The sequence below is a fragment of the Coregonus clupeaformis genome, chromosome 3 (assembly GCF_020615455.1).
Source record: "Coregonus clupeaformis isolate EN_2021a chromosome 3, ASM2061545v1, whole genome shotgun sequence".
In the NCBI taxonomy this organism is placed as follows: domain Eukaryota; kingdom Metazoa; phylum Chordata; class Actinopteri; order Salmoniformes; family Salmonidae; genus Coregonus; species Coregonus clupeaformis.
The window spans coordinates 10,390,588-10,404,635 of NC_059194.1; the positions used below are offsets into that span (position 1 = coordinate 10,390,588).

At 42.1% G+C, this 14,048-nt stretch overlaps 1 protein-coding gene across 5 annotated transcripts in view; it reads left to right on the plus strand.

Moving 5' to 3' along the window:
• The first annotated feature begins 1,006 nt into the window (after window positions 1-1,006).
• The window catches only part of LOC121540443 (inositol polyphosphate 5-phosphatase OCRL-like), a 32,690-nt gene continuing 19,648 nt past the window's right edge, over window positions 1,007-14,048 (plus strand). For 2 of the 5 annotated variants that reach the window (XM_045207187.1, XM_045207191.1), the window contains exons 1-10: window positions 2,481-3,124; window positions 7,070-7,161; window positions 7,590-7,628; window positions 8,250-8,363; window positions 9,818-10,012; window positions 10,308-10,575; window positions 11,819-11,974; window positions 12,421-12,522; window positions 13,060-13,174; window positions 13,385-13,501. In XM_045207187.1, the coding sequence (XP_045063122.1) occupies window positions 3,123-3,124; window positions 7,070-7,161; window positions 7,590-7,628; window positions 8,250-8,363; window positions 9,818-10,012; window positions 10,308-10,575; window positions 11,819-11,974; window positions 12,421-12,522; window positions 13,060-13,174; window positions 13,385-13,501 (1,200 nt within the window). In that variant the 5' untranslated portion in view covers window positions 2,481-3,122. Of the gene's footprint in view, window positions 1,545-2,480; window positions 3,125-7,069; window positions 7,162-7,589; window positions 7,629-7,760; window positions 8,038-8,249; window positions 8,364-9,817; window positions 10,013-10,307; window positions 10,576-11,818; window positions 11,975-12,420; window positions 12,523-13,059; window positions 13,175-13,384; window positions 13,502-14,048 lie in introns of those variants that run through there. The other 3 variants (XM_041849318.2, XM_045207195.1, XM_045207199.1) reach the window with 3 other exon arrangements.

Below are 14,048 nucleotides of genomic sequence, written 5' to 3' on the forward strand. Positions count from 1 at the left end.
GGTCAGCCGCTGGAATCAGTTCAGTTGCCCTGGGGAGAGCAAACAAAGGATCTGCTTCGGGAAAGTCGTATTCCTGGTCGTAATGCTGGTGAGTTACTGCCGCTCTGATATCCAATAGTTTTTCCCGGCTGTATGTAATGATGCAAAACACTTTCTGAGCTAATAATGTAAAAAATAATTCATAAAAAAACAAAATACTTCAAAGTTTCCTAAGAGCTAGTCGCGAGGCCGCCATCTTCGTCGGCGCCAGGTTCAAGTTCTTTGTGACATCTGCTAATGTAAAAAGGGCTTTATAAATACATTTGATTTGATCTTCATGTAGCCTACACTAACCTGTCCATCAAGCATATAATCATAATTTGCATATCCCAACTCCCCCTGGAGAATGGGGTCACGGCCAGCCATTATCAACAGCCACCCTGAAGCAATTAGCATGAAGTGCCTTGCTCAAGGGCACATCAACAGATTTTTTTCACCTTCTCGAATCTGGGATTCAAACTAGCAACCTTTGATAACTTGCCCAACACTCTAACCGCTAGGCTACCTGCCGCATAGATTCAACTGTGTCTCAACCACATTATTGATAATGTTAGTCCAGGTAAGATTAGAAGATGTAGTCCCTAATTAGGTACTGTATTAGCCTAATAAAAGTGAATAGGGGCTAAAGGGTTTTTGTGGGCTCATTCCTTATGTTATGATCAATTTGCAAACAATTCTATTCTATACCTTTTGTGGCGCAGTGGTCTAAGGCACTGCATCTCAGTGCTTGAGGCATCACTACAGACCCCCTGGTTCGATTCCAGGCTGTATCACAACCGGCTGGTTTGGACGGTGTAGGCCGTCATTGTAAATAAGAATTGGTTCTTAACTGACTTGCCTAGTTAAATAAAGGTAAAATAAAAATTGCACACATAGCCCAAAGGCCGGCAGATGGCGATATTGATCTGGTATTGATGGTTTCATTTGACCGTTGAAACGCATTGAATGCAGCCGGCAAACACTCGTATCCCCGTGGATGTAGCCTGTGTATGGGAATGAATATTTTTTTTCTTCCCATATGACCCCGTCCTTACTGCTCTTAATATGCATGCGCAAATGATGCGCAGCGTAGAAGGTCCCATTACCGAAATCTGACGCTGGCTGTAACTACACGTCGCAAAAGACGGAGTTTTCGTAGCAGCTGGATGCTGTGACATTGAAGAGGAGGGAAGACAGCATTGAGGACAAGGTGCCACATGGAGGATTTACTAGCGATCTAATTACATTATTATCAAAGCTAGCTATGCTACCGGCATGTTTATGAACACAGCTAGCTAACTACCACGCCTATTTTGTGTGCGCGCGAACGTGAGTTGCGTCTGGATAACAAACTTCCAGGACCAGACTAACATTTTTCAAATGACAGCGATATCAACATAGCATGACTACTACTAGGCCCTAGCACGCCCCCTTAGGCAGCTGTCACCCGGAACTTTCCTGGTGTAAAACGTCTGGACGGACCGTGTATAGACCATTAGTTACCACCCTTAGCTAAATATATATTGGTGAGAATGGATTCCTCTTTGGGCTTCGGACGTGACGAGCAGTGCTTGGCAATATCCTTTTAAAAGTCTGCCATTTTTTTGTTTTTGCTTTTTTTTAACTAGGTAGCTAGCTGTTAGCATGCTAACATAGCTATAGGTTTTTAGTTCGCTAACTAGTCAGCTAAATTATTGTCCAACTGTTTAGGTTTGGTTGCATTTTAATAGTAATATACTAATAGTAATACTGTCTTGCAGGTCAAATATTTGTTTGTGTTTACTCTGAACATTTCAGCTGATTAGTGTTTTTCGTTTATCTCTGTCTGACACTGAAAGAATGATCCATGATTGTATTACTAGCAGAGTTGATTTAATACTAATGCGCTCCTGTTGTCTACCCAAGAAAGCCATTGGTCAACTGACCAAGACCATACGGAGAGCACACATTACACCGGTTTTAAGTCTCTGCGGTGGTTTTCTGTTAGTTTTAGAAGAGATTTTGTAAGTTTTAGAGTTTGTTTAGAAAATATTATTTTATTGGTCTTTTAAATCACTTCACGATCGTGCACCCCAATACATGACAGACATGCTTTTAAGGAATGTACCCAGTAGGTCTCTCATGTCCTCTGGCACCGGCCTTTTAACTATCCCAAAGCCTAGGACCAAGAGGCATGAAGCCTCTTAGCTTTGTTTTTCCATAGGGTGCTCTTAGTCTTTTAGTCATTCAGTTATTTTAGCTCATTTATATTTTGTATATATTATTTTATTACATTTACGTTTTTTTTTTTTTTTTTTTTTTTTTTACCACGGATTAGTTTCTACAGTCCTTGTTATCTGCTTTTACAGTTTGAACTTCCATGGCTGATATATATATATATATATATATATATATATATATTTGTTTGTCTCATGGTCTTTTTATTGTTTTTATTCATTTTCCTGTTAAGTGCATTGCATTGCAGTCATGTTTCTTAAATGTGCTATATAAATAAAGTTTGATTTGTTAACCCAGCTAGCCTAGTTAGCTAGCTAGGAATATTCTGTCCATAGAATTAGAATACAAAATAGAATTTAAGAGGATCTCTATGGCTCTGTCCAGCTGTGCATGCCATGGAATGGCAACAGCCTACGAACTCTTGCTTTTTGCTTCAGTTTCCAAAACAATGTAACCAAATAACCAGTTACTTGGCCCATACAGTCTATGGTCATGATTACTTACTGTTTGTAGGTTGTGCAACTGTACTAACTAGCTAAAACATGTTTTTATCTCAATAATACCACATAAGCCAATACACATATTCCATTGTTAATAACAAATAGCTCAATTTTAAGTATTTCACAACAGCTTTGAATAGACAACAGTCTGGAATAGCTAGTGTGGTTTAATATTTGTTGACCAAATCATAGCCAATATTCTGGTCACTAGGCCTATTTATAGTTTCGTCTTCAAGTTCTAGTCTGCCCTAGTCTGTGTCCCTGCCCTCTCATCATTGCTGCTGGTTCCTTAATAGTGATGTTCAAACTGTAAGAGGACAGGAGGTAAGGCTGTCAGGTCAGAAGGAGCCCAGGCTACTGTCACTCATTGAGTTCTCTGGAGAGTTTATGTAAGTACTAACATTAGAGAACTCAGTGTCAAAAAATTCATGTTCATTCATATCTGCCTTTCTCATGCATACTGGGTCATAATGATGAGTTGCACTCAAGTGGTCAGGTTTATTTCTGTCAAGCAGTGGTGTACAATTTGAGATGAAACATTGCATTGCAAAACCTCTTCCTCTCTGACTGCTACTTCCAATACATTTTGCTTGTGTGGACCATCTCTACAAGACTATATGCAGAAAGACCATACCAATGGTTGTCATGGTGTTCTGTAGTCTACCTTGAATAACAAGGTTCCACATTACGGTTTTAGCAGCATAATGTTTGAGGGTGAATGATGATTGACAGGTATGCCTCTAGAAAGACACAGTGCAGCACTACAGCATAAAGCAATAGACCAGTGCACTATGCCTGAATTGATCGGCAGTGCCCTGGCTGTGTCCTGATGGGAGTTCACTGTGAAATGCATGCAGGCCATTTATAAAAAATCTCAGAACTCCTAGTGATTTTCATGTCCAAATCTCATGTTGATGCAGTCAGCTGCCAAAGTGGCTTTTTCTGCAATCAGATGTTTTTATATGTTGTTTTAAATATGTTTTCATATCTGGGCGCGGACCCCCTGCAGGACCTCCCCACTTTGAGAAGCCCTGGTTACAGCGCCACTCTAGCCTTTATCAGACAGCCAGCACATGAGGAGATTCTCAGTCAGCAGCTCAAGCACATGGTTGCTTGTTTTATGTTTTTGTTAAGCGAGCGAGCGGTAAGACTCAGGACCATTACAGCTGGTGTGTGTGTGCAGTAGCGAGAGAGCGAGGTTAGTCCCAGTGCCAGCCATAACGCTGCTTATTATACCAGCGTCCCACCACCATGTCCTACACTAATGAGACTCACATGAGAGCGCACACAAACTCCGTGGTCGACTACCTAAATTCATTAAAACTGTGTACACACTGAGCCAAGGCACTTAACCCCCCACAGAAACAGTGTGGCAGCCCCCTGCTCCAACCTCTCCAACCTGTATATGTACAGTGCATTCGGAAAATATTCAGACCCCTTGACTTTTTCAGCATTTTGTTACGTTACAGCCTTATTCTAAAATTGATTAAATTGTTTTTTCCCCTTGTCAATCTACACACAATACCCCATAATGACAAAGCAAAAACTGCTTTTTATAAATTTATGCAAATTTATAAAAAACGTAAATATCACATTTACATAAGTATTCAGACCCTTTACTCAGTACTTTGTTGAAGCACCTTTGGCAGAGATTACAGCCTCAAGTCTTCTTGGGTATGACGCTACAAGCTTGGCACACCTGTATTTGAGGAGTTTCTCCCATTATTCTCTGCAGATCCTCTCAAGCTCTGTCAGGTTGGATGGGGAGCGTCGCTGCACAGCTATTTTCAGGTCTCTCCAGAGATGTTCGATCGGGCTCTGGCTGGGCCACTCAAGGACATTGGCTGGGCCACTCAAGGACATTCAGAGACTCATCCCGAAGCCACTCCTGCGTTGTTTTGGCTGTGTGCTTAGGGTTGTTGTTCTGTTGGAAGGTGAACCTTTGCCCCAGTCTGAGGTACTGAGCGCTCTGGAGCAGGTTTTCATCAAGGAGCTCTCTGTACTTTGCTCCGTTCATCTTTCCCTTGATCCTGACTAGTCTATTAGTCCCTGCCGCTGAAAAACATCCCCACATTATGATGCTGCCACCACCATGCTTCACCGTAGGGATGGTGCCAGGTTTCCTCCAGACGTGACGCTTAGCATTCAGGCCAAAGAGTTCAATCTTGGTTTCATCAGACCAGAAAATCTTGTTTCTCATGGTCTGAGAGTCCTTTAGGTGCCTTGGCAAACTCCAAGCGGGCTGTCATGTGCCTTTTATTGAGGAGTGGCTTCCGTCTGGCCACTCTACCATAAGGGCCTGATTGGTGGAGTGCAGCAGAGATGGTTGTCCTTCTGGAAGGTTCTCCCATCTCCACAGAGGAACTCTGGAGCTCTGTCAGAGTGACCATCAGGTTATTGGTCACCTCTATCCAAGGCCCTTCTCCCCCAATTGCTAATTTTGGCCGGGCGGCCAGCTCTAGGAAGAGTCTTGGTGGTTCCAAACTTCTTTCATTTTAAGAATGATGGAGGCCACTGTGTTCTTGGGGACCTTCAATCCTGTCTCGGAATTCTACGGACAATGCTTCGACCTCATGGCTTGATTTTTGCTCTGATATGCGCTGTCAGCTGTGGGACCTTATATAGACAGGTGTGTGCCTTTCCAAATCATGTCCAATCAATTGAATTTACCACAGGTGGACTCCAATCAAGTTGTAGAAACAGCTCAAGGATGATCAATGGAAACAGGATGCACCTGAGCTCAATTTCGAGTTTCATAGCAAAGGGTCTGAATACTTATGTAAATAAGGTATTTCTATATTTTTATATTTATATTTGAAAAGCCTGTTTTTGCTTTGTCATTATGGGATATTGTGTGTAGATTGATGAGATTTTTTTTTTAGAATAAGGCTGTAATGTAACAAAAGTCAAGGCGTCTGAATACTTTCCGAATGCACTGTATGTGTGTCTTTCGGAGGTTGCGATAAAGCGGAAGTCACATTTCGGTTGGCGAATAAAGTGAACTTAATCTAAGCCCTGCTCTAGTCTGAATAGTAGGCCTATGCTATGCTCTCATAGGCTTAGAGAGGTCCCAGGCCTTGTGTGTGGCTAGCCTAGTAGTCTACCAACTAGAAGGAAACGTGCTGTAACTGCTCATAATGTAGGGATTACCAGGAGAGGTGCCAGGAGGGGAGGATTTCAGGCATGGATACTTCCAATGGCAAATGGGTTTTCAATTATGTTAAACTGAAAATTATCGACAGGCATTTTGTTTATCGTTCATTATGGTAACGTTAAGTAGCCTATACTAGCCGATAAGTTTGAAATGAAATAAGTTATGGGTGATTGTTAATGGGACAATTGATGGCTACAACCATCAAACTAGTAGTAGTTTAAAGGATAATAAAACAAACAAACTGGTAGACATGAATGTTATGAACGTATTGTTCTATTTATCGTTATCGCATCAATTCAGGCAATTTATCGCAATATGGATTTCTGTTCTTATCGCCCAGCTCTGTCACACATTGAATTGATAGTTTTTTGCTGGGATAATGGAGGGACAGAGGTTGCCATGGTATTAGTAGGCCTAGGTATACTTGTTGATGATAGATGACAAGGGACATTTTAGGGGTATTTTCTAAGAGAAGTTGGGTATACTATTTACAGAGCCATCTCCAGCTAGCCTATTTGGAACAGATTTTCCCAACCCGACACATTCAGACAAGCAGCAAGGGTTGCAGTACTCCACAGTAATCACATTTCCTGTTAAGAATTGAAAGGAAGTGTGGACATGTTCTGAAGCCCTGGCTGCTGCTGTGCAGTCATTGTTAGGGAGTGAAACATGACCTACATTAACCCTCATCACAGCTCAGACAGACGCTCCATTTGATTTGAATTAAAGCTCAGGCCTTGTAATCATTTCATATGAGGCTAAGCTCTCTTTTATTTGAATGTCTTGCATGGATTTCGGTTGGAATCGACTTCAGTTTGCTGATGCTTTGGCTGTTGCATTGTCATCATCAGGGAGAGAAACATGACCCTACATTAACCCACACATCACTGCTCTGAAGCTCTAATATAAAGATCTAATCATTTACATTCCATTGCACTTGCATTTGAATGCCTTGCATCATGAAACGGCAACTGTGTTTGGGCTAAGTTACATAAGTTCTGTTGACATTTCTTTTTTCCTCTTAAGTGTTTGGAGAAGTCTGTGAAATCGCTATGACAACACCTCTCTTGCTCTCTATACTGTATGAAGTTTTATGCAAATAAAACAAATTCAACTTCCTATCTGAAGACCAACCATTTAGGGTGCTGTATCCAAAGATAATTTCCTCCTCTCCCTCCAGGTTAGGTGTTTTGGCTAACCCTGAAACTGTTATGTCCTGTCCGGTACCTCAGTTGTCAATACCCATCAACAGTCATTTTCAGATTGTGCGGGGTAAGTGACCACTAGGTCTAAATTCACCTTTTAAAATCCATGTAGGCCTACCATTAGTTTTTAATGTAACTAGGCTAAATGTTTGGGAAATGTTATTGAACTGCTACAGTTCAGACTAGTTTTCAGAGATTTGATATAGAACGGTTCCTGTACCAACATACAGTTGATTATGATACAGAGCCCCTCTAAAGCCTGCAGGCATTTAAACTTGACATTCCTTAACTCCCAACCATGGTAGCAGTATTAACTCAAGGTTATTGCTTGTCGTAGTGGAACAAGTCCAAGGTGCTTTCTTTACGCTGGCCGGACATTTGAAAGTCAACAGCTAGTAGCAAGAGCCAATTGAATCCTGTTGTCATGACATATTTACTCCTCCCCACAGACCTTTGAGCCTCATTCATTTTCTCTTTTTAACCGCTTTATTTTAGAGGCTGAAGAAGCGCTGCTCATTGACTTGCCATTAAAAAGTAAGTAAGACTTTCTCCTCATACTTCAGTTTTTTAAATGGTCATCCACCTTGATAGGAATTGTTTCTAGTGGAGGTTTGCTATAAGCAGTTCAGCATCATTGATTATGTTGTTGTTTCTACCTTATTATAGGAGCTTGTGTGCAAGACCAGTGTTGTGGCAACAATGGTTGTAACAGAACTCTTCATCCAATTTGGTTACATTTTTAGAGCATGCCATGCCCTGAGCTCCATGCCTGGTTGTCTCTGCAGCTTTATTTAGTTGCAAAAGTTGGTCATGAGTTGCCTATGGCAACGGGGCAACCTGCACTCGTTTGAAATAGCTCACTGTTGGCAAAGCACTGTCTTCCTCATTTTGTGCGGAGTTCGTAGACATGCAAGTAGACATGGGTAGTGTCTCCATGGTTGTGGTGAGTAAATTGTATATTTGTATAGGCTAAGTTGTGGTGAATGTAACTACGTATCCTGTCATGTGCCCCTCCTGCACTGTCACTCTATACCCAGCAATAATTGCCCCTTAGGAGTAAATAGTGTATTGAATGGAATGGTCTGTGGTGGCCATAAGGGGAGTCAATGGTGAATGTTTGTTTGAATGAATGTGTGTTTCTCCCTGCCCCTCCAGCTTGCATTAGGGTACGGGTCAGAGGGGAGAAAGCCCAGGAGCTGATTCTGGAGCTCCAGGATGATGAGCGCAGCCAGTCCTTCTTCTCCCAGGTGAAGAGAGCCAAGCAGCAAGGTGAGCCAGTCTCTCGCTCTCTCTCGCTCTCTTTCTCTCTTCTCTCTGTCTCTCTCGCTCTGCTCAACACTACCATACCCTTACTGACGTCCTTACTCACTAGTGCATGTATTATTCATTGACTCATCCAACATGTATTTATTTCCCCAGGGTGGCTTACTTCCACTCTTAGTGAGTTCCCCCTACGCCTTCTTCTCTCACGTCTCACCTATGTCTACCGGTTACATTCCTCAGCTATGTTTAAGTTCAGATGCACCTCTCAAGGTGGCAGTGGTGGAGTACCTACTAGTACGTCCAATCTCTGATGCTGTGTTACCAGAGCCACAGTTGATAGTCTCCTGTAGCCGTATCTTTTGATTTGATCTTTGACTGTGGTTGATGTGGAACAGTGTTGATGTGGATTGTGGCTTATCTAAATGGGATTACTCATATCAAATTAATGTTGGTGTCCACTGTCTTCATATAATTTGCCACAGCTAAAAGACTGGCAGGGCTCTATGCTGACCTTTTTTACAAGGAGCACGTGTGCGCGTATGTTGAAAAATGTAGGCGCACGCAAAGACATTTAGGAGCACAATTAAAAATGTTAATGGTATTAAAGCTAGAATCCTTCATTCTTCTAAGCACACTGGTGCTCCTAAATTAAAATTCCAGGTTGCACAGCAAAATATTTAGGCGCAAATGCGAGTAAAATGGTCGCACTGTAGAGCCCTGACTGTGGCCCATCACTACTCCGTTATAGATGCATTGTATATAGAATAATGTTTCACCCCCCCAAAAGTGCTAAAAATATAGAAAATCCATTACATTTCTTAATGATTATGACCTCATTTACAACACCCCTCCTGGAATATTGAAAGGAATAGGCTACCTATTTTAAATATAGGTCCCCAAGCAGTTTGGCTTGATCAGGGATAGAAACAGTTTTGAACTGTTACTGTCAATGTCAACTGTTGCCTTGGCACCCACTGGTTAATGATTGAGACAGTGTAACCTCATTACCACAGGCAGAAGCTACGTCCCAAATGGCACCCTATTTTCTATGGGCCCTGGTCAAAAGTAGTGCACTTTATAGGGAATAGGGTGCCATTTGCGACACAACCTCTTTCTCTCTAACAGCCCAGTTGTGCTGGGTGTTGCCTCATTTCCCTAACATTTTATCTCTAGTAGTATTTGCATTGTGAAAGGTCAATAGAAACAAGATGGAGGTGTATCAAACAATGGGTGTGATCCTTTGAAGGGAGTGTAGTAGTGCTATTGTCAATGTATTGCATTTCTCTTTAGATGTGCTAAAACCAACAGACTTACTGTACTATATGAGATCATTCTTGGCACTCGTATTAGGTTGCGATACACATTTGCAGGTTGAAACTTGTAGAGAAATGCTGTCTCATGTAACTCTGAGTAGCTTTGTCTCTTGATTGAGTGATTCAGCACTGCCAACTTTTCCACAGTCGAGTCCAAAAGCACGCAAATCAAAGCGATGGATCCCATCATGCCGGCTCCCCGCAAGGTCTCTGCCCCAGTCCCACCCATCCCTCCTCAGAGAGGGATCCACAAAGCTGCCAACTCTCACACCAAGCCCAGCAGTGTACCACCACCGCCTCCCAACCTCAACAACAGCTCTTCAGCCAACCAGACTGGCACAGGTATGGATACAAATGTTATGAAGTTAAAATTGATTTCATTTTAAATAGAGCTTTTCCAGATTCTCAAAGCGCTTGACATTGTATAGGGGAAACTTAACCTTATCCAGCACCAATGTCTAGCACCCCGCTGGGTGATGCTACTGCAGCCATTTTGCACCAGATAGTTCACCATACATCAGCACACATTACAGTGAAGAGGTCAGGAGTGAATCATAGACACTTGTTGCATATGACAGTTGAACGATACAGTGAATGTCACAAGGTTTCTCACATATGAATCTCTCCTCTATCTCAGCTGACAGACGGGACCCAGCTCTCTCTCTGGCCATAGACTTTGGCTTCGAGGACAACTTCAATCACTCCCTCAAAGTGGAGGAGAAGAAGAACCAGCAGAATGGCATCGGGCCCCCCCGGGAAGCTCCTCCAGTTCCCCCTCTGCCTCCTCGTAAAGGCTCCTACACTCCCTCCAATCCTCTCCCCCCCGCGCCCATCCCCATCTCCAAAGACAGAGCCTCGTCCGTACAGGCTAAAGATGCCGCCTTCATCACGCCTGCCAAAACAGAGTGAGTGTTACCAGTAGGACCGTCCCATAGTATGCTCATCCTATTGGAGATGTTTTTTTTTTCTTCTACAGAACTATCTGTATTTGGCTTCTATAGAGTACCAAAGTATGAGTCATAATACCCATAAAACCTAGCGATCAAACAGGGAAATAGTTCCAATCATTTTTCCGCCATAAATTTTTCCCATAGGGGATTTTAGAAACACTTAAAATAGGGGCTGTGTTTCATGTAGGCTTACCCTGGCATGACGTTTTGATAACCGTGTAAATCTCTCTAGGACAAGGTGACTTTTATCATTATATTCGCCTGTATTTACCCCCCAAAATGAAATGCTAATTAGCTGCTAAGGTGGCTATCATAAAGAACTACAAATGCCATGATGATCTGGATGAGACTGCCGAACCGACGCAAAGGTAAGGATCTCTGGATTAACTATCTGATGTTAGCTAAATGTAGTAATGAATACATTGGCAACATTTCTTTAAATGGACAATTCTGTGAACTGTCTTGTGCAAGTTTTAAATTGACACAATACCTGTTAGCAAAGGAGTCAGCTAGAGATGACGTGCAGGAGCTTGCAGGGATTTGTAGTTTTGCATGATGTCTACTTTGATGCTAATTAACATTTTCGAATCTGAGAGTAAATAGAGACTAATATATTGATAAAAGTCACCTTGTCCAAGAGATTTACATGATTATCAAAACGTCACGCCAGGGTAAGCCTACACGAAACAGTGTTTCTAAAATCCCCTATGGGAAAAATGAATGGTGGAAAAACTATTTGAATGGAGGCGAAAGAAACACACACCTATTTAGGCGAGGTGCTGGCTAACGTAGAACATTTGGAAAAGAAAAGGAGAGAGCCGCACACTCTAGGAGCTCAGATGCAATAATTTAATAACCTAATAACCAACGTTTCGACAGACAAGCTGTCTTCATACCCTCCAATATCTGTCGAAACGTTGGTTATTAGGTTATTAAATTATTGCATCTGAGCTCCTAGAGTGTGCGGCTCTCCTTTTCTTTTTCAGGAAAAAAACGATTGGAACCATTTCCCTGTTTGACCGCTAGGTTTTATGGGTATTATGACACCTCCACTGTGGGGCTCTATCGGTGTCAAAGGGCCTCTATTTATAATTTTGGTGGCCTAGATCTTGATTTGTAGCCTTTACACCACGCCCTACCTGGAAAAGAATGTAGTGGAATTACTGTGGGAATGACTCATCCTTACCTGATAATGCAGTCTTAGTGTTGACCGGCCCACCTCATGGAGCGACAGCCCCACCACCAACAGCATGCGGAGCGCCATGTTCTCCACTCAGGCCGGCCAGAGAGAGTACCTCATCAAACACCGCCTGGCCAAGAAGGAGGAGGAGTACGTAGACATCAAGGACTTCAGGTGAGTGTCCATGGCTTTGTGTGGATGGTGGGTGGGGCTATGTGTGACCGACTGGGTTCGAACCCGGGCCTCCTGTGTGTCACAAGCTAAAGACTAGGTAAGGTAACATCACACGAGTGGTTCATTGAACCAGCTCCATTACATATGCTCCCCTGCAGTAGCCAGTTGTGATTCTGGACAGAAACTTGAGGTGATCCATTGAAAGTGGGTTATAGCAGCAGTTATTCTACATTTTTCTGTAGTCTAGTTTTTCCATGGTCCATTTTCAAAATGTGCAGGGTCCTGCGTTGAACTAAAAGGTTCTAGGCCAACATTCACTTACTGAGCCGTAAGTCCCTATTCTTAGCTGTAACTGTTATCAAGCTACACTCTAGCACTAACCTCACAAATTTTTCTGTCCATGTAAGTATGTGAATGTCTATATAAGACTGTTTTGTGTGTTTCAGATTCTTTTCTGGAACGTGGAATGTGAATGGCCAGTCCCCAGACAGCAGTCTAGAGCCCTGGCTGTGTTGTGAGCCAGAACCTCCTGACGTCTACGCTCTGGGGTCAGTGACATCTGAGTGTCCAATGTCTTCTACACAGCATGTATGAAGGAATGAACCTGGGTCGTATTCATCAGTGCACACCGTAGCAAAATGTCTTGCAACGAAAAACAAAGGCAAGCGTTTCTTATTGGACAACTTCAGGTAGTCCCTCTCTGCTTCAGTCCGTTTTCTTCTGTTTGGTGCCTAGTGAATACAACCCAGAGTTGTGGAAGTAACATGGGCCCTGTGTAGCTCAGTTGGTAGAGCATGGCGCTTGCAACGCCAGGGTTGTGGGTTCGATTCCCACGGGGGGCCAGTATGAAAATGTATGCACTCACTAACTGTAAGTCGCTCTGGATAAGAGCGTCTGCTAAATGACTGAAATGTAATGTAAAATGTAACATACTTTTCTGAATTGGATCCTCTTAATGCCACATCATTAATGATGGATGGACGTTGCTAGTTCTAAACTAGAGATTTCATTACATACTCTAAAGAGCACTTTCCCAAACATTAGAACTACCGCGCTGACTTCCCTGTGCATTCTGGGTGCTGTAGTTTCCAGGAGCTGGACCTGAGCACAGAGGCCTTCTTCTATCTGGACTCCTCTAAGGAGCAGCTGTGGGTGGAGGCTGTGGAGAGAAGTCTGCACCCCAAAGCCAAGTACAAGAGGGTGAGTCAATGAGAGGACTATTCTCATCTTCAGTGGAAAACACAAATGGTTTAATCAACTACAATATTACATTCTTGGAATTACATTAGAAAAATTGCAAACAATTACAGTAATCACACACTGAGAGCAGCAGATGGCCTTTTATCAACATCTTATGTCATACTCAAATAGACTGATAGAATTTGGATATGGATGCTTCTGTCCCCCCAGGTGCGCATCATCCGACTAGTGGGCATGATGCTGGTGGTGTTTGTCAACAAGGTGCACAAGAATCACATCAAAGATGTGGCGGCGGAGCACGTGGGAACTGGCATCATGGGAAAAATGGTATGAACGAGTCAAGTCAACTAAGAGGAAGTGTTTGTTCTCCTTTCGCTCTCATTAACTTTATAACTTTATATCTTTATATCTTTATAACTTTATAGCTTTATAACTTTATATCTTTATAACTTTATATCTTTATAACTTTATAACTTTATAACATAACTTTATATCTTTATAACTTTATAACTTTATAACATTATTTTATAACTTTATAACATAACTTTATAACATTATAACATTATTTTATAACATTATAACATAACTTTATAACTTTATGACATAACTTTATAACTTTATAACATAACGTTATAACTTTATAACTTTATGACATTTATAGATACAGTAGGTACACAGAGCATAGACTTAATGTAAATGCTGGGATATTTGAATACCACAATAATATACAGTGGGGAAAAAAAGTATTTAGTCAGCCACCACCAATTGTGCAAGTTCTCCCACTTAAAAAGATGAGAGAGGCCTGTCATTTCCATCATAGGTACACGTCAACTATGACAGACAAATTGAGGAAAAAAAATCCAGAAAATCACAT